Genomic DNA, 21,271 nt, shown 5'->3' with positions numbered 1-21,271 from the left:
TTGGGATCAAACTCAGGTCATGAGCAGAGCTTGGACTGCAGTACTGCAACTGATGACTCTGTGCCACGGGGCTCCCTATTTAATATGTACTGTGAAGTATAAATATATGAAGTTTTAAAACAGTCCAGTGCTCATTATTTACTTGGGAATTCTATGTTGTTTTGCTTTTCCAGGTTGACTTTCCAAGAAATCTGGCAAAATCGGTTACAGTTGAGTAGAATATCTTTCACTCATTAAGGATTTTGGCAGAGGTCAGCAAAGAGACTCTTTTATTTTTATGTTTTGCTTTTTGGTTCTGAAGGACATTGATTTTAAAAGACCCCTTTATCACATCTTGTTCCCTTTGTACAATAATCTTTAATTCTGTTGCATTTGTGACAGTTGAAAGTCGAATATGTAGCTATTCCAATAGCACTGTTGAGTGATAATTTCAAAGTAGTCTTCTCTTCTACAAACAAAAAAAAGCTTGGTGAAATTGTTCGGGCCTCCCTAGTGAGTGAGAAATTGCATCGCTACTGCATTCGCTGTGGTATTTTCAGACTGCTAAGATCTTTTGAAGAAGGACGTTGGTAAAGAAGTAGCTGTAGAAGTCTCAGACGCTCAGACATTGTGCTCATTGTCACCACATGGGACTGGCTGATTTGAAGGGCCTCTCATTCTTACGGACTCCTGCGCTCCCAAGCTTCTAGCAATAAAGATTCATGCAGCTTGCCGAGAGAAGCACAGTGGCATTGATCCCTCACAAATGGCTTCTTTCAGTCAGCCTGGTTCTACGTGGATCCACTGTACACTGACTGCAAAAAAAACCCACTGTAGGGGACTGAAGTACTCCCAAGTCTTCAAAGAGGGAGCTTTGCCTGGGTATTCCTACAGAGTCTTGGCTGAGGGCCAATTCCTGTGTTTGTTTTTGATGTGGCAAAGTCACCATAAGGTGCTTGCCCTAGTCATTGCAAGATGGGGAGATGAAATCAGCATATTCTGCTCCAGAGCAACCTTTGGCTTTTAAGGAGCATCTTTCACAACAAGGGCATCATGTGCATTCAGAAGAAATATTTGTAGTGCAGTGATTTTTGCCATGTGTCAAGGTAACATTAGAATTGTGCCAAATGTACTTATTAGAGGAAGAAAGGTAGTAGCATGACCCTTGAGAGCTCAAAGGGATCTGAGCAACTATTGTGCAAAGAGCTGGTGGCGGAGTTTTCTGGGCAGGAACTGCTGGCAGAGCAGAAATAATCTTCTATGTGCTGAGTCCTGCAATGCAGTATTGCCTTGTTCTTTTATTATGGCAAGCTGTTAAGCAAACTGTATTGGTCCACACAGAAGAAACCTGGATTTGGTAATGAAGTTATTCCAGACAGTCCTTTACAGCTCTCTGCTATCTCCTTGAGTCTATCAATGTATGTGTATTCCAGGAGTTGGAATACACACCTGTTTCTCAATCTGGGTCAGCAGTGGCTTAGGACAGGCTGCTGTTTTCCATCATCTGTGAAGAGGGAAGGGGTATTTACAGGGTAGGTGATGATACTAGTGCTTTACCAAAATGGGAGAAGGTGGTGTTTTTCATGAAAACTTGGCCCCTTACAAAAAAATACTCTTTTTTGATGGATTCAAAGAGGGCCCATTGTGTTTTCCAGTTGTAAGGAAGAAGAGAACGCACCCCTGTTTTTCCAGGCAAAAGGATTGGACTGACCCCACTGTTGTCCTACTGCCCATACTTGCAGCAAGCAGATGTTACCAGGCAAGTAGGCTAACAGGGGGCGCCAAGTGGCCCTATGTTCCCTACGTGATCAGATTGGTTGAGGTTGTGTAGTGAGTGAGAGAATACTGAACAACAAGGGGGAATCCCTTTCTACCCCCAACTCCCATTAGGTAGCAGTTATGTTTAATGTGAATAATAATTTTTGGTGTGCTGCTATGTATAGTTTTTTTCCTCTGTAAGACAAAAAGGGTCTGCAAAGTTTGAGTGATGTTGGACTGGTCAAAGAATGGTAGGTGTAGGGTATGTACTCCTTCACTTTTCCAAAAGTGAGAAAACACTTGGACTTCAGACAGTGCTAATCCAGTCAGTGGGGAACAAGTTACTATTGCCCTAGCAAGAGAAATGCACATTCTTCTAGTTACTGCTGATATCTGTAAAGTAGATAAGAGGGGTTAAAGATATTTAAGTATATGCCATAGTGCTACAGGAGAGAGAGAGAAATGCAATATAATAGGAGGGCCAAAGATGACCTGTAGACAAGAGAGCTGCAGCAGGGCTGTCTAGTTCTGAAACTCCTTAAGAATTATGCAAATATGACAAACCTAGGGTCTCTCAAGGACCAGACTACACCTTCCTTGGCACCTGCATGGTGCCATCTGTCACTTGATGCATGCTGACTTTCCAACGGTTTGGGAAACCTTTTAAGATTTTAGTGTCAAATTGTTGGTGAGGAAAAGTAGAAGAGGAAGGTTATTAACACTATCCCTTGGGGCTACTGTCCTCCCTGCTGTAATTGAAGGCTGGCAAAAGTGCAAGCTGTCCAGAAATGAAACAAAAATTTTGCCAAATAAGGGGGCTTCATTATTTCTTATCAGGACAATTATGCGGGTCCTTCTTCACCACTTTGTATAGTGATGGGGAGGAACATACAAGCTGTTGTGTCTCCTGCACTGTCTATGAATGGCAGTCTGTCTGAGCAAGGATGACAGGGTGTGTGATCCATGTTATGTCTTTGTGAACATTCAAACAATTATGCTCATGTTCAGCCTTCATTGCAATTGCCAGAAATGAAATGTTGCCTGCCCTTCAGTTAACTATTAAAAATACAGTTGAATGTGGGATAACCATATGTAATTTTCAGATTGTCAAGTCATATTGCAAATGTCTGGCATCTAAAGTCAAAGTGCTGGAGATCATTCTTTCTGGGTAGTCATTTGATACACAGAAGAACACCCTGTAGGACAGCCTAAGCAAGGAGGTAGAGCCTGTTTTAGGCCTCAAGGGGTATGAATAGAGCTATCATCTCTTCCTACTTGTTGGGTCTACATTAAATGGCCTTCTAGAATGAGAAGTACAACTTGACTGCCATCTTGGAGAAAGCCCTACTGCAAACGACCCCAATGGGAGAGGCTTCTTTTTGGATGTATGTAAGAAAAGGAATCGCAACACTTCTGTTTAAGTGTATTAGAGAAACCTCAGTTCAAGATGGGCAGTTGAGACCTCCTAGGGGCAAGCGTGGTCCAGTAAGCTACATTTTATATAACTGGAAGTGATGGTAGAGGAAAGTGATGCTGAGGAACTGCAGGCTGCTGATCTTCCCTGGCATCACTTTTCCCACCCTTGCTCTGCATATTGCAGACACAGGAGTTAGGAAGTCTATGAAATGGTGGATTCAAGGAACTCAGCAATTCACCAAAGCTTGGACATTAGTGCATTTGTTGTGGCAATGACTGAGCCCTTTGTTAGAGACCAGCGGCCTTCTGTTTTCTTCCTGCTGAATATAACTGACATACCTGATTACTAGTCCTTGTATGAAGATGTTGAATAAAGATGGTAGGTGTAAAACTAGAGCAGATTGGCAAATGTTAGGTCTCTTTCTTTCTCTGCTGTTCTCCTTCTGAATGTACACATGGCTTATCTGGTTTTATGGGACCATTCTGTACTTGTTTTGTGCTGTTTACTCCACACAGTTTTAACTTTGTCAGTTGACGTCCATTGATTCCATTTTTGTTTCTCAGCTTACCTTTCCCCCCCCTTTTTTTTTGTATCTTGTCCTTTGAATAAAAATACATGTCCAGCCTAACCTTGACTTTGGTATTTCTTGTTCTAGGAGGAACATTAAACATGAAAAACTTTTAACCCAAAGATACTTGGAAGCTGCAGGCCAAACTGTGAATTAGAACAGCAAACACTATTTAGTTGCTTGCATACACAGGTATGCATGTATGAGAACTGAGGAATGAAAATTGCACATCCTGCTAATTTGAATTCTGTCTTGACTGATACACACTGATCTTAGAGCTGCTGTGTTTGTCAGCTGCTTTCATGATAATTCTGGATGTATAAATGTTTCTAGAGCACATTGCCTGTAGCAAGGTTTTGCTTTTTAGCTGTTTCCTCCCTTTTATGTGACCAGTCTTCAGCTTTGGTTTCAAGAATTGGTAATCTGAAGCCTGTATACATTGGATTTAACCCCCTAACAGGATTCAACCCTTTAACAAGATTCATTTTCAAACTCTATACTTCTGCAGCAGGAGGTCCCCACATGTGGCGGGGGGGACAACTTCATGCCCACTAGGATGAATGGAGCCCAGTGCCTGGCAATAAACTGGAATAAGTAGTTGATGCCAAAGAACTGGCAGGCTTGTTCAAATCCTTACCTGCTGCTTCTTTACCTTCATTCTGCAGAATTGCCCCATCCTGGGGCTTCACTGGGGCTCCCCGAGGTTTTAAGCCTGTGGACGTTTTGAGATATGGTAGTCAACATCTCCACTGAATGGCTGCTATGGGACCTGGATCCCCACTCTGCCAAGGAAACCTGACCGTGGGCCAGCCCCCCACTCTCAGCCTCGACCCTGGCAAGTATTTGGATGGGAGACCTCCAAGGAATACCAGGCGCATGACGCAGAGGCAGGCAGCGGCAAACCACCTCTGAACGTCTCTTGCCATAAGTCAGTTGTGACTTGACAGCAAAACACACACAGTAGGTACCACCACTAAATGGCTGCTATGGGGCCTGGAACAATTAAAGAATTTTGAGCGATTCAAAAAATTAGTGTCCTCTTGTGAAGAAGGCCACAACTTCGCACCTCACCTTTTGACTCCAGACCCAAAGTGACCCTTTGCTCAGTTCCACTGTCCATCTTTTGTCTCTGAGAAAGTTCCTCCTCATCTTAACAACTCAGTCCCTTTCTCTGAATAGCTTATTTCTTTTGCCCCTTTCCTGAAGATTTCTTCTCCTTTGATCCTTCCTTCACAGTCCATTGTTAATGCATTGCCTTCAGCCTCCCTGCTTCTGTTAAACCCTGGACTTCTTTCCAGTCCTAAACGTGTGTGGCTAATTCCAACCAAATTGGCAATTTCCCCTTCCCTCACAGAAATGAATCAGCAACTTGTTCCTTGAATGACTAAGCAATCAAAAAACATATCAAGCCCCTCCAGCCACTGTTGGAATTCACAGCCTCAGCATTGGTGTTGCATAGCTTCCCGTACCCTATTTTGTAAATAAAATATTCAGAAACAGAATTCAAAGTAGGTATTTAATAACATCAAATCTGGCAAAGAGTAATGACTGTATCTAAAAATGACACATGCAAACAAGTCAATTGCACAGAATAACAATCTTCTGCCTGAATAACCAGTTGCTCATCTCCTGTCCCAGAGGTAGCCAAATCCACCAGAGAAAAGCTTTCCTTACTTGCATCTTCTCCATCAGGTGCTACATTCCCATCTCCTCTTCTTTGCAGTAACCAACAAGAATTCCAGGTCAGCCAGTCACTCTAAAATGTGACATGGGGTTGACCACTGTCTTTTTTAGCTGCTAGGACTAAGAGGTCTGTGAGCCTGCTGGCCCACCATGACCCGGTTTCAAGAGTTGCTCAACTGTTGCGACATCTGGGAATATGAAGCAGTCAGAACACACAAGCCCTAAACAACAAAAAACAGCTATTTTTCCAGAAAATTTGGAAAAGAGGCAGCACAGCACCCTTTACTCTCATTTGCTTTTCTTTTTGGTCTATAAAGGAACTCTTGATTAGAAATTGCTACTTTTGGAATATTTGTAATAATGAGCTCCTAGAGTTTCTAGTAAGAGAAGATACATATATACAGTCCTATATGTCTGTATATAGTATGCCAGCCAGTTCCACCTCACTTTTACTTAACATTAATTGTCTCAAAGATCTAGTAGCATCAAAGACTGTGGGCCCCATCCAGCCAAAGTTATGCACATTTAAACCTTGTTGGCTTTTCTCTCTCAGGCACCAAAACATCTTGGGCTTGCCTCTGGTTGAGTAAAGTTGGACAGCAGCTCTTCTTAAACCGGCATTTCTATATACGCTCAAACCTGGGGGAATGTTTCTGGCATTTGCCTCCAGCTCTCCCTTTTGAAAGAGCAGCATCTGTAGGCCTTCCGGTGGTCTCCCAGTGTGGGGCAGATTGGCAGCATCAGGTGCTTTCAGTCCATTCAGTAGGCTACAATTCACACTAAAACGTTTGAGTGTGAGTTTTTCCTGAATGGCCCTCTCAAGGTGTGCTAAGCTTCTTACCCCACGGATGGAAGAGTTCCTGAGCCTCCATATTTAACCCCAGCAGTTCCCACTGAACTGATGTGTGATCAGAGCTGTTGGAAAGGGCTTTATAGCCAACAGAATTCTTGCAGCTATAGCTAAAGGATACTGGCCTCTGAAGACGCATTTATCATTGGCCAACCTAGCAATTACATTACTAGCATGCTACCTACTGTCAAATTGCTTCAGAGTTTCATAAAATATCAGTCATTAAATCCAGCGGCCTTGAATTTTGAAACCTAAGGACCATATGTTGTTAAAGGGTTGGTCCGGCTGTAAGTAAGCGTTCGATGGATGGGCTTCTAAATTCCCATAATTCATCCTTTGTCACTTGTGGATTTTAAGGCGCAATCCCTACCAGGGCCAGCCTGAAATGGGTTGATGCCTGCAGCAGAAAATCCAAACAGAACCTCCACATATTTACACACAATCCACCAGGAAGATCTGAGCTTGTCCTATCAGACAGGAATGGGAGCTACACAGCTGTACTGTGAAGCTCTTGCAGCAGGACTTGGGCAGGACACTTTTCTGGTGGATTGTGTCCTTTGGTATCAAGTGGTTTATCTGCCATCCTTAATGATGTCAAAACATCCCTGCCTCATGTTACCATAGGGTTGCCAGCTCTGGGCTGGAAAATACCTGGAGATTTTGGGGGTGGAGCCAGAGAAGGGCAGTGTTTAGGGAGGGGAGAGACTTCAGTGAAGTATAATGCCATAGAGTCCAAAGTGGCCATTTTCTCTAGGTGAACTGATCTCTACTGCCTGGAGTTGTAATCCCAGGAAATCTCCAGCCACCACCTGGAGGATGGCAACCCTACATTACCACATGTTGCCAAATGAGATTATGCAATTGTAGTGCTTAGTGGATAGGGCCCACTGAACTAATTTCCCCTTCATTTAAACAGGTCCCTGCTGTTTAGAGCCTCTCTCAATAGCTCAAGTGGAAGTAATCACCAAGAATCCTTGGGAGGTCAATTAATGGTCTGTAAAGGAGGTGCTCGTCAATAACAGGAAATATTTATACATTAATAAAAGCAATAAAACCATGAAGAATAAAAATAAAAAACAAAAAACAAGCACAGCTTGATACAATAACATGCCATGAAATATCACTGGCTTTATAATAATTTACTACAACTTGGAAAAAAAACGAGATCTTTTATCCACGATAGGAAATGCTTCCACTTAAAATATGGCAAGCATGCAATAATATATACACCACAGATACGGAATTTTGCTTTTATGTCATGTGCAGAGACTTTTAGTATACATAAAAAGAGTAACTCCTTGGCCTGATGTACACTTTTTAGTCCCCTCCCCCTTTCCCCCAGCCTCATATTTTAAACTTAAGAATTCAGAAGTAGGGAAAACAAAATTCCTTTTTAATAAAAACAGAGGCAGTAAAATACATCTTTCCTCCGGATTTGTTCTGCTCATTTAATACTAAAAGGTATTATCTTGGCATTTTAAAAATTAAAAAAGCATTTTTTGTTCCAAACTTTTGAGCAACTTCAAGGATCTATGAAGAGTAAAACTTTATCCCAAACACCTTCATTACACTAATCCCATTTGTTTTACACTTTCTGGGCAAAACCCACCAGGAAATTCTCCCAACCAAGCCCCGTTGCAACAGCCAGGTTCTGCGCTAACGCACAGTTGTCTGTCTCATCCGGGTTTGCACAGGAGACCTTCTGGGCGGATGGGGCTCTTCACCTTGAGCCATGCTACTCAGCTAGGTGATGTCCATTCCCTGTTAACTGCATCCAGCCAAATCTTTTGTCAGGGCGTCCCTGACAATCGCAAAGTAGTCTTTTGTGACTGACCTGACTGCAATCTGTAAACCAAAAACAATGGCTCTCTCGGGAGAGGTATGCAACAAGGGCAGCATCTGGGTGGTGTCTTTGCTGTTTCAAGAAGCCGCTTTGTACTGCCAGCAGATCAAGCAGCTGTTGGGGTAGGGTCAATGGCAATTGAGTTCCATGCTGGTTATTCGGCATCTCTTAACAAACATCTCCGTAAAAAGGAGAGAATCCTTTCCCAGGAGGCTGGTCAACTTGGCTTTGATCTCTGGGTTTTCTCTCTTTTGAAAGACACCATAAATATGATGAGCAGAGCTCAGTGTGACATTGCTTTAATGGTACTGTTCATACGGTCAATTCAGCCCTGAACCAAAGATGAGCAGAGCTAATACAACTACCATAAGGAGTGATACTTTACGTTAGTATAGAAACCACAAGAAAGTCCTCTGCTCAGGATAGCCGCTGGTGCCACAGGAGTGGGGGGCCTCACACACACTGTGTGATTTTGGACCAAGGCATAGGTACAGGCTTAAGATCGAACCTTATGAGGATAACTCTGTTAGTGCAGCAGATGAATACAACACACTAGAAAATGAGGGAAGAACATAAGAACTGCCCTCTTGGGTAAGGCCTAGGAGTTATTTGGGCCTTCTGTTTTCAAAGGCAGAAAAACAGCTGTCTCTGGGAAGACCCAAAATAGTTGCAAACTGTTCCTGGTATCCTGAGGTCTACCTCTCCATATGGCAGTTCCATTTAGCCATTCTTGGGCTAATAGCCACTGATGGACTCTGTGTGTCTAATTCTGTTAAAAATCCAACTGACAGATTCATGCATCTCCCTTAAGAAGTGGCCCACAGTTCTTTAGCATAGATGCCGAATTGCCATAACTGGGAGAGTCAACACTGGAAAGTGGGAACATGAGTACCTTGCTTGCCTATGCTTTACTGCAGCCCGAGCACTTCTTGATGTCTCAGAGCACTCAAGTGATCTGCTTACCTAGGCAAGAACTCATAGTACATTGTGGCCACTATCATCTATAACCTGCTGATCTGTTCACAGAAGTGCCCATTGAGTTGTGCCCCACTTTATCTGTTGCTTGGAACTTCTTTACCCAAAGAGAATGAAAACTTGGGGTTTGAGTCAGCCAAACTGAAACACTTTTAAGTCACATTGATAGAAAATGGTTCAGAAAGTGAAAATTAAAATAAGTGGGTTTGGAAGTACTTCATTTTTGCTGGATCAGGTCCTTTGCCTTTTTTTTGCACTTGGTCAGCCCAATGTTTTAAACTATTCTACGGAAAGGCATTTAAATAGACCTCCAGCTACAGAAGTGGCTACAAAAGGCTTAAAAAGTTGGGATGCCTGCTTTCTTTTGGTACAACTGATCCTAACCATATCACACCAGGGACTTGGGAGTATGGCCTTAAACAATTCAACTGTCTTAACTTATTTCTAGCATAGGTATTACAGAAGCATGTTTTAGACATTTATGCAGAAGCAGGCTTGGCAATCAGGTTTCGTGCCCATAAATAAAGGATAATGGGTGAAATGCAACCAGTGCATCTCTCTGGATACTGAGGGTGTTTTTGTGTCTTGCCTGAGCACAGCAAAATCGAGTGACACAGCTGAGAATGGGCATTAGCAAACTTTTGCCCTTTTGCATGTGAGGCTATGAAGATTCCTCCCTTCCCCCATTATTGGGGGCTAGTCCACATGATTCTGTGCGTGTGTGTGCACGTATGCATGCTTCCTACCTGAGCTTACCAAGTCAAGCACACCTGCTATATGGTAGATTCAGATTTTGGCAACCAGCTGCAAAAGTAATCTTAAGAGCTCTTCCAACCTGCTCATATCTTGATTCATGTACAACATGACAGAGCGGACGTGCATGAGCATTTCAAGAAGGTACCAGGCATTCAATGGCTGTCTGAATTATTCCTTTTGCCAGGAAAGAGAAGCAGAAACCAAAATAGCATTGGAAGATGGTGAGACAAGAGTCCCATGTCCATACTGAAGCTGATGCACGATGCTTGTTTCAGATAATGTGCTGATATACTGAACCGAGTGGTCCAACAACATCAACACTGCTTGTCCTTCAATTAGCCCTTCAATTTGCAATTCAACTTCCCATTATTCCTATCATTAATACTCACTGTCTTTCACCCTTGCAATTCTGTCTGAATGCACATTTTATACTGCAACTCACTCAACATGCCCTAGAAAAGTCTGTCTGAACCAGGATGTACTCATTCTCTGTCTAGACACATACTACACCACCCACGAGATCAGTATGCGCTAATACACTTAAAAACTCTACTTTTAGTGACATCACCATACAATGGTTTTACGACTCTGCGTACAACTACTGAAGGGACTTTAAGAAGTCACGTCAAGCCAAACCCTGCCACAGTCCCACCCTGTGACCACACGTATCTGGTGCACCCAAGGATCATCCTTTTACTCTGTCCTCCCCCTCATTGGTCAATGTTGTTTCCCAGGCCAGCTAGAAATCACATGTGGTCCTGAGCGTCACCCAAATGGCCACACATTTTTAAGAGCTTATCTGAAACTATATCTGGGAGCTCTGTTAGGCCTACTCAAAAGTGCAGTGGCCGTAGTTTCATGCTCTTGGGGTCCTCTTCAGGCATTCTAGAAATGTTTCCAGAAAATTTCATTGACTGCTTGTTGTGTGGGCAGGGCCATCATACCCTTGGTACCAAGTGATGTCACTGAATGAGATGCTTTGTCCTTCTCATGCTCAACAGTCTTCTGCCTCCTTTGGTCTTCTGGCAACTGAGAACATTGTGAAGAATGGCTTTTAATTCATTTCACATTCTTCAAAGGAGGAAGCACCAAAAATCTCCCGCTTTAGTGATCCTTTCCTTGCTCTTCCTTTAAATCAACTGACATTTCACTGTGTTAACCACCTTCCTTGCAGTAACATATCAAATCCAGCCCTGCGTGCATATCCTTTCTATGTAATGGAAGGCTCCAGCAACAGAGACGTGACTCATAGGAATGGCCTCAGCTTTAGCTACTGAGGTTGGTGTCCTTACAGCTAGGGTTTTAGCCTGCGGTTCCCGCCATTCATGTGAGGAATATCCATTCTCAGTATGAACAGGAAGTAACATGATGACTGTAAACTGTGATATGCACAGGGGCTATTGGTGGTTTTCAGTAACATTGTTCCCTGCTAATTTTCACCCAAAAGATCCCCCCTTTTTTGGGAAGTGTTGAATGGGAGAGATTTGTTTTGAACCTAACGCAAGTGATTTCAGCATTCCAGCTGACTGATTAGGGTTTTCTTTTCTTTCTTTTTTTAAAAAAGTGGCTTGCTTATCTTGTCGCCCAGAATATTAAAGCCACCCGGTAACAGAATTGGTACAGTATTGCTGAAAATGGCTTGAGAAATGCTTCTGGGAGAGGTGGGTTTGCTCTTTAGAAAGAAGGACGAGGTGGGGGCCTTGAAGGGGGTGGAGCCCTGTTGGGGGGTGGAGCATGAGGAGGAGGTGGGAGTGGTGGGAGGGTGGAAGGTGGAGATGGAGTGGGTGGTGTGGGTGTGCTAGGTGGTGGCGGGGTATAGATCGGGGCAGGGGGTGGAGGGTTATAAATGGGGGCAGGGGGTGGAGGGTTATAAATTGGGGCAGGGGGTGTAGAGGGGGGATGATATGCATTGTTGAGCGGGTACTTTGGAGGAGCCTGAGAAGTCTTCACTCTGGTGAAATTAATGCAACGACCCTGAAAGAGAAGCAAGAAAAAGAGAGATCACTCAGCATAGAGATACTATTTAATGAATGAATAGTTTATTTGCATATAGCCTTAGGCCATTACAAAAATATCAACAATGCCACAAATATATAATAAAAGGAAAAATACTAGGTTAATAAAATGCTAGATTAATAATATATGTAATAAAACTATGCTAAATTGATGCATACAGAGCAATAATGATTTAAAATTGCAGCGGAGTCCCAATCGGCCAATAAGACCTAGCAACCATTAAAATCAGCTCTCTTAGCAACCATATTGGACCTTATTTTCTTTGCCGCCAGAAAATATAGTGAGGTCCTATATGAAACAAACATCAGAATCTTTTAACAAAAATACTAATTTCTCAGCACTAGGACAAGTGTTTAGGCCAGAAACCAGCTTGGCAAGAAATTTAGCCCTGGGTTCCACATATAGAAGATATTCAAATAGGTAGGGGTATAAGTCCTCCAGAGCAGACGTTCCACAGATACAAAAACGTTGATCTTTTCAGATTCGGCAATAACGCCTGGCCAATACAGCCATTGGCATTGTTTGAAAGCGTAGGGATGTAAAGGCTACTCTAAGCTTTGGAGGAGATGCTACTGTTAAGACCCCACAGAGACAAGCTGTGTGTAGGCTGCAATTGTACATAAGTGTGGGGAAAGTGAAACCTCCAGGTGGTGGCAGGAGATCTCCTGCCAATAGAGATCAGTTCACCTGGAGAAAATGGCCGCTTTGGCAATTGGACTCTATGGCATTGAAGTCCCTCCCCTCCCCAAACCCTGCCCTCCTCAGGCTCCACCCCAAAAACCTCCCACCGATGGCAAAGAAGAACCTGGCAACCCTAGCTAGGAGGGTGGCTGAATATTTGCAGGGCTGTGGTGCGTCATAGTTTTTTGCACCTCCGGCCTATTAGAAGAAATGGTGCCAAGCAGAGAAAATCAATATGCATATTGGTATCAGCTCACAACCTTCTGGGTACAAAATTCTGAGTTTGTTTAATGGAATGTACACACAGCCCTAGATAACGGGACACTTTCCAACAAAGCCACATTTTCTGGCCCTACAACATTTTCTGGCCCTACAACATTTTCTGAATATGGTATCTCTTGGCACATTTGCCATAAACAGAGCCAGACAGCGGGAATCAGACAGTGTTTGTATTCACAAGCAAGCCATGCTTTCTTCTCCAAAGGTTTTCTTAGTGCCTTCACAGTCTGCACTGAGCGGAGAAGCTGGGTAAGCGGGGTTCCATTCCCAACCAACCAGATACTCAGATAATGGCCTCTAGCATGCTCCCCTCCCAACCTCAACTCACCACCCGTAAAATGGGAAGAAAACTGTCTCACCAGGCTAAAAAACTGTCTCACCCTCTGCAGTGGACAAACAGGCCAGTCCCTGCAACAAAGACTGAATGGACACAAGTCTGACATCAGAAACCACAACATTCAGAAACCAGTAGGGGAACATTTTAACCTTCCAGGACATTCAGTTGCTGATTTAAGAGTAGCAGTTCTCTTGCAAAGGGATTTCAAAGGGAGATTAGAAAGAGAGACTGCTGAATTACAACTAATAATGAAGCTCAAGACTATGCATTTTCCAGGACTTAATAGAGATCTGGGATTTCCTGTTTCACTACCAATGCTGACTTCTCCATGCCTACTACCCCTCTGCATATCACACCTAATCCAATCACGCCTGCTAATGTAAATTTCATTTACATTGCTTTTTACATTTACATTGCCATTATGTGTCTAATTCACTCATCTCTACTTAAGGATAGATGGAATCACATTCTAGCTGTATCTGAAGAAGTGAGCTGTGGCTCATGAAAGCTCATACCCTGCCAGAAATTTTGTTAGTCTTTAAGGTGCTAATGGACTACTCTTTTCTATCACCAGGCTAAGTTCAACTGTAAAGTAATTTTTGTGCTCAAACCATTGCATTTCTTGGTGACAGATCAGGAACCCACTTAAAGTAATATTAAAGTATTCATCATATGAGTTTTAGACAAACTGCATAAGCCGCTTAGGAACAATACAATACTTTTAATTTTAAAAAAGCACACTGTGGTGTGTTTTTTTAGATGACATCCATCATAGCAGGTACCCTGTTGGACAGGGAATTCCCTTGGTTTGAGCAGGGGCAGTACCTTTTCTAAGAGGGTGCCTGACATTCACAACTTTTGTAAAGTTCTATAAATACAGAACAGTGCATAAAATTGTAGTTATTTCCATATTGTTTATGGTATGCCATTTCTTGGACTTTATTGTTGTTTGCACTGTCACCTTATTTTGTAGACATAGCCCTGATGCTTTGTTTATTAAGGGCCTTATGATGGCTAACTGCATTTTTAAAAAAAATTGGGAATCTGCCTTGAGACTCTGTCAGAAAGGTGAATAATGAATGAACGAATTAAACAAATAAAATAATCGTCGCTTTTAAAAAACTGCCCAATAATCAGAAGCATTTTCTGCCAAGAGGGTTGTTTTTTTAATGAACTAATTTAAGTGCTTAATCAACTAGGCTAAACCCTACAGAACATGAGTTATTTTAACCATCTCAGTCCCTGGGCACCCCCCCCCCCCAATAACTTGCACAAAAACATGGTAGTAGATCTGGTTGCCTGGTTTGGTTAAAAACAGGGCCACCCATTACCGCAGTAGGGCCTAACCAACAAACAGAATCAAAGACCGAGGAAACAATGCCTCAATCCACAGAACTATCAATTCATCCTTTATGTCTTCCTCTGCAGTCTCATAGTTATAAAATTTCAGACTGTAAGATTCTTGGTCCAGGAACCTTTGGGGGGAGGGGGTTGGCAGCATAAGTGCTGATGGTGCTATATTATTAATATTTATCAAAAAAAATAATGAACTCCTTTCAGAATTAAACACTTGTTTTATTTTTCTGCCTCTTCCTACAAAGAAAGACAGGTGCAGTGTTGGAAGCGGTCTTAAAATCCATGGGAATCGAATAATTTTTTTCTCCTCTCCCACATGCTAAAAATCTGGATCTGATTTCCATGACAAAACGCAACAACAGTAGAACTGAGGAGCAGTCCAAACTGGCACTCACACCTAGGGTTTGTGCTTTTGTTCAAAAGAACAGGGTAAAAGGCATTTAAGAATCACTTATATGGTAACTTTAGCTGGAAACACATGCAGAATGTGGTTGAATTTAATAATTTGATTCCAAGACACCACCACAAAGAGAGTCTTTGCTCATCTATACAGACAATACGAGGTTATACAGTCAGTTGATGTTTCATTTTTTCTAAAGATTTCCACTTGTGCAGAAAAACAACCCCACCATCACACACACATAGATACAATATATCATTATATCTAGTTCTGAAACTGGTCCTGGAGTGTGGATTTAAAAATCCACACCATGGGGCCAGGGATGGACAGAGGGGATTTTTCTATAAACCTGGGAGAAGCTCCAGGTTTGCAGGAAAATCTGAAATCTTTTTAAAGAAAATTACATTGGTGGTTGTATGTGTGTATGTAAAGTGCCATTAAGTTGCAGCCAACTTATGGCAACCCAGTAAGATTTTAAAGGCAAGGTGTTTGCAATTGCCTTCCTCTGCATAATGACCCTGGTATTCCTAGGTAGTCTCCCATCCAAGTACTAACCAGGGCCAACCCTACTTAGCTTCTGAGATCTGACAAGATCAGGCTAGCCTGGCCCATCCAGGTCAGGGCAATTTGGTGGTTAAAACCCACAAAATAATAGAAGAAACATCCGTAGAGTGTACGTTCTTTAATCTCAGTGGTCATTCTCGGGATTGCTAGGCAAACACAACTGCTGAGGCTTCAAGTTTCAGTTTCTTTCAGTCAAAGGTAGAGGGGAGAATGAAAAATGCAAAAGAAGGGGAAGGGAAAGAAGAAAGGGAAGGAGAAAGAAGTTAAAGCTGAAGAGGGAGAACAGAAGAGGATAGTTAGGTACGGTAGGTGGGAGAGGGAAAAAAGGGGAGAGGTTTCCAGGAGAAGGGAAGGAGGGAAAGCTGAAGACTGAAGGGGTGGATAAATGTTGTTTGATCAGTGAGTGGGTGGGAAAGAAGGAAGTGAGAAAAAGAGGAAGGCTATGGAGGCTGCTAACAGAAGGGGGGAAGGAAATAGTATGAGGAACAGGTTCTGGGGGGAAATGAGACCATCCCCACAGGTCCTTGCAGATCCCTCACTTTTATAAACTAAAACATTACCAGGGCCTTAAAACATTGCTAAATTTACGTTTGGGGCTTAATATGGCATGTCTGTATGGATACAGACCTGGGGCAAGCTTGTTTTCCTGTAAAAATTTCCTCTTAAAAAACAATGCCCATTTCTAACATTATTGAGATGAATGCTAGAATGAAGCCTGGTATCTGGGCATTGCCCCTGAAGTTACAGAACTCCTTATTTGTAGTCAAGCCTAGCAGGTTGCCCTGCTTTATGTCCCAATAATGTAAGGAGTTGGATTAGCTCCTTGGTAGGAGAGCAAACTCCTGTCTGTTGTGGCCCCAAGGCCATGGAATGAACTCTTTGAAGATGTGCTATAGGAGCAAAAAAAAAAAAAAAAGGACCATGCCCACTCCCCTTTTAATTGGCATTCAGCACACAGAGTTGTTTTAGGGCTTTAGAGATTTTGCCTGCTGTTTTGTGGCCCACGCAGAAGGCATGCCAGCTCCCTGAAAACGATCACCTCAAGAACACACACTTTCCACTGGCCTCTTCCTTTCTCCCCTCCCTGGAATGAATCCCCTCCTCCCTTTTCCCTTGTTAAGAACATAAGAAAGGCCATGCTGGATCAGACCAAGGGTTATCAAGTCCAGCAGTGTGTTCACACAGTGGCCAACCAGGTGCCTCTAGGAAGCCCACAAACAAGATGACTGCAGCAGCATCCTGCCTGTGTTTCACAGCACCTCATATAATAGGCATGCTCCTCTGATGCTGGAGATAATAGGCACGCATCACGACTAGTATTCATTTTGACTAGCAGCCATGAATACCCCTATCCTCCATGAATATGTCCACTCCCCTCTTAAAACCTTCCAAGTTGGCAGCCATCATCACATCTTGGGGCAAGGAGTTCCATAATTTAACAATGCATTGTGTGAAGAAGTACTTCCTTTTATCTGTTTTGAATCTTTCACCCTCCAGCTTCAGCAGATGACTCCGCATTCTAGTATTATGAGAGAGGGAGAAAAGCTTCTCCCTGTCCACTTTCTCCATACCATGCATTTTTTTATAGACCTCTATCATGTCTCCCCTTAATCACATTACCACATGTACACCAATGTTAACCAGGTTGCCCTCATGACAGTGCAAGATCTCTTCAAATCATGGGCTGAAATTCTGGGTGAGAGGGGAACGGAGGAGTTGTCATTGATGTTTTGCACTTCCCAGACTGAGACCATAGTGGTTGCTAATATAACTGTCCCAGAAAAAGCTCTTCTTTTTCTGAACAGGATCAGGGTATTTAAATTAATGCCAATGTTGGAGAGGCCAGGATGCCAATTTTTTGTGGTTAAGATTTTCCTTAGATCACTACTCAAGAGTAAAATCAAATTTTGTGTCTCCTACTGGCAGCCATAACGAAACCCAGAAACTGACCACAAAAGCAGTTCTGTCAAGGCATGGACAAATACCTTACTGCTTCAAGGTAGGTAAAATGCCTCCCTTGCCATGCCATGGAGAGAATCCTTTGGAGAGCCAAGCAACAGAATTATCTGAAAGGAAATCTGATTTATGCTAAACTCCTATTCTTCACCACATGGCTAGAGCATTTCCCTTCCTCTTCCAAGCGAGAAAGGGTACATTGCCACATGGCGGTGGTGAGGGGCTGAGCAGGTTGCAGAGGGAAGATGCTGCCCAGGTGGTCATACAGGGCCTCACCTAGCATCATTTCACTATATTGCCATATCAAAGAGACTGTTTTCATTTGATCGCTTTCCTAACAGAACAAATCAGGTTACGCTGGAGCAAATGGAAATCAAAATGCATACCGGTATTTGAATTTTTTGTCATGGTTTGAGTCATTGTCCCCAGGCAGGCAACCGTCTTATTGTATATCTGATTTTATAAAGCTGAATCTGTGTGGTTCTCTGCATTCCAGCAGAGGGCAGGTCACAAACACATACACAATATATCAGGAAAAAAGACATCCAATCTCTGTGTCGTCGTCCCCCATCCCCAACTCAGACAGATTTGATAAAAGCATTGGCATTTGTGGTGCTGGAGAGGAGGAGACGCAGGCCTATTGTTCTTTTTCAAGAAGCCCAGCGCTGTTTCGATCCAATTCGCTAGCCAGCCAATGACGATATCATTCCTTGTGGCTATTAAAAAACGTCTGCCAAAGCCTCAAGCACTCGGTGGAGGAAAGCAGGCCCTGCTCCGAGAATATCAGCCAGGCTGTCGTGCAAGGCTGATGATAATCAGCTGTCTCATGTCAAGAGGAAAAACAATGAGAATCTGCTGCCAAATTCTGCCTGGTGCAAAGTAAATTTGGAGGCTACTGCTCCAGCAATACACCTAGGGAATTCTGAGGGAAACAGAAAATAATTTTGGTGAGACTAAATAAATGTCTCAGGAACTTCATGTGCCTAAGGACAAGTAGTTTCCAATAATAACACATCGCAAAGATCAGGAGCTCAAGAGCTCTGAATTAACACCAGATTTTTGTAGTTATGCTAGATTTTTGTAGTTAACCACCAGCATGGTGCAGTGGTTAAGAGCGGTGGTTTGGAGTGGAGGACTCTGATCTGGAGAACCAGGTTTGATTCCTCACTCCTCCGCATGAACACCGGAGGTTAATCTGGTGAACTGGATTTGTTTCCCCACTCCTACACACGAAGCCAGCTGGGTGACCTTGGGCAAGTTACAGCTCTCTTAAAGCTCTCTCAGCCCGACCTACTTCACAGGGTGTCTGTTGTGGGGAGGGGAAGGGAAGGTGATTGTAAGCCAGTTTGAGTCTCCCTTAAGTGGTAGAGAAAGTCGGCATATAAAAATATTGTTGAAGGCTTTCACAGTCAGAGTTCATTGGTTCTTGTAGGTTATCCGGGCTATGTAACCGTGGTCTTAGTATTTTCTTTGCTGACGTTTCGCCAGCAGCTGTGGCAGGCATCTTCAGAGGAGTAACACTGAAGGACAGTGTCTCTCAGTGTCAAGTGTGTAGGAAGAGTAATATATAGTCAGAAAGGGGTTGGGTTGAGCTGAATCATTGTCCTGCAAAAAGTATCAAAGGTAATGTGCTAATCATTGTCCTGTAAGTATCAAGATAATGTGCTAATGAGGGTGTAGTGTGTTAATATGGAACCATTGTATCCTGAAGTGATCTGTTAATGTGTGAAATCCAAAGCTAATCTGCATGGCTTTTGTTAAATTAATCATCTAAATCACGCACTGCTAGCAAACGGCTATTCCAGAAATGAAATCAGAAGGGCCATTAAACCAAACAAAAATCAGAAAACTCAGGAAAAACAGTCTCCCATAGGAAAGGTATTCTTGTAATTTATTAAAGGAGTCACTGATAGGATGGAGAAACTTTTGAAAAAACATAACCTACAAACAGTGTTTAAACCCACCAAGAAAATACAACAGATGCTACGATCAGCAAAAGACAAAAGAGACCCCCTCACCTCTGCAGGAGTATATCGTATACCTTGCAGCTGTGGACAAGTTTACATTGGGACCACAAAACGCAGCATACAAACAAGGATAAAAGAACATGAAAGATACTGCAGACTTGGCCAACCTGAGAAACCAGCAGTGGCTGAACATGGACTGGCCCAAACAGGACACAGGGTCTTATTCCAAGACACTGAAAGACTGGACAATTCTACCAGCTATTTTGTCAGTTTGCACAGAGAAGCCATTGAAATTCATAAACATCAGCACAACTTTAACAGAAAATAAGAGAGTTTAAGAATGAATAAGGCTTGGCTTCCTGTCCTGAAAACCTCCAGACTAACAAAGACTACAGTCAACAATAGCCATGCAGATTAGCTTTGGATTTCACACATTAACAGATCACTTCAGGATACAATGGTTCCATTTTAACATACCACACCCTCATTAGCACATTATCTTGATACTTACAGGACAATAATTAGCACATTACCTTTGATACTTTTTGCAGGACAATGATTCAGCTCAACCCAACCCCTTCCTGACTATATATTACTCTTCCTACACACTTGACACTGATCCTTCAGTGTTACTCCTCTGAAGATGCCTGCCACAGCTGCTGGCGAAACGTCAGGAAAGAAAATACCAAGACCACGATTACACAGCCCGGATAATCGACATATAAAAACCAACTCTTCTTTTCCTAGACCATTCCTCAAGAGTAAAATCAAAATCTGTGTCTCCGATGGGCAGAGCCCAGAAATTGCCTACAAATGTATTCCCACTAAGCCAGTGACAAACACCTCACCACTTCAAGTCAGGTAAAATTGCTCCCTTGCCAAGGGGAGAATCCTTCAGAAAACTGAGCAGTACAATTACCTGAAAGGAAATTTGATTTATACTAACTATTCCTCAACAGGTCCAGAACATCCAATATAGGGGCTCCTCAAGCCAACTGTATACAAACAGAATCCCTTATAACATAAGATAATGCTAAAATGAACAGAGGTAACTTGAAAATCAAATATTGTACAGAGAAACAAGAGGTTTTTTTTCCCTCAGAGGCATGAATGATTGAGGTCAGCCCTGTGAAGTCTCTCTACCTCCCCCGCAGGGGACCAAGCCTAAATCCAGAGGGTGTGGAGACTTATCTGCTGGACATGTGAAGAATGGGAGTTTATGGTAAGTCTTTTTCTCTCCTCCCAGACAAGAATGCAATCTTTAACATCAGAGATGTAACACAGCAGTACCATCCCTAGGGTCAGCTACTGAACTCAGGCCAGATTTTAAGAAACCCTGTGCTCAAAAGGCTGCTTCAGCCATATTGCCTGGTGAATGATACAAAACAACGGCCGGAAGGTGGTCCGACAGATCTCTTCCTTGGATGATCTCCCTACTCAAAGGTCGAAAATGCATGATCGCTTTATCCTCCCTTTAATCCCTGTTTCAGCCAGGATTCAGCCAGGATCGAACGCATGCGTTTCGCCTAATGTGCGTTCGATCCTGGCTAAAACAGGGATTAAAGGAGGATAAAGCGACCATGCGTTTTCGTCCAAAGTTGCAGATATAGCTGTTCCTCCAATCAGAAGCAGCAGATAATGCTTTGTGGAAGTGCTTTCCCAACGTTTTTTCATATGCAATACTAATGCATTTCTAGGGCCACCCAACAGCAGCAACTTTCAAGACCATATACAGCCTTCTAATTCATCCATCAAGTAGAACTGACATTTGGTTCAGAGCCTGTCCCAATCTCAGCCACTGGAGGGGGAAAGGATCCCAGTATTGCTTGATTTAACTGCTGCCTCAGTCATTGGGAGGTGGAGGGAGGCCGATAAGCCCAAACAAA

At 42.9% G+C, this 21,271-nt stretch overlaps 2 protein-coding genes across 2 annotated transcripts in view; one reads left to right on the top strand and one right to left on the bottom strand.

The window, feature by feature from the left end:
• GFPT1 (glutamine--fructose-6-phosphate transaminase 1) overlaps positions 1-259 on the top strand; it is a 42,487-nt gene extending 42,228 nt beyond the window's left edge. Inside the window, exon 21 of the mRNA XM_056860092.1 lies at positions 174-259. Within this exon, the coding sequence (XP_056716070.1) occupies positions 174-218 (45 nt within the window). The 3' untranslated portion in view covers positions 219-259. The remainder of the gene's footprint in view (positions 1-173) is intronic.
• Positions 260-11,395: 11,136 nt separating this feature from the next.
• Positions 11,396-21,271, bottom strand: part of ANTXR1 (ANTXR cell adhesion molecule 1) — a 149,470-nt gene continuing 139,594 nt past the window's right edge. The window contains exon 18 of the mRNA XM_056860417.1: positions 11,396-11,803. Coding sequence (XP_056716395.1) covers positions 11,504-11,803 — 300 coding nt within the window. The 3' untranslated portion in view covers positions 11,396-11,503. The remainder of the gene's footprint in view (positions 11,804-21,271) is intronic.

Source organism: Euleptes europaea, chromosome 14 (assembly GCF_029931775.1).
Source record: "Euleptes europaea isolate rEulEur1 chromosome 14, rEulEur1.hap1, whole genome shotgun sequence".
Taxonomy (NCBI): domain Eukaryota; kingdom Metazoa; phylum Chordata; class Lepidosauria; order Squamata; family Sphaerodactylidae; genus Euleptes; species Euleptes europaea.
This window is presented reverse-complemented; position numbering and strand designations above follow the sequence as displayed.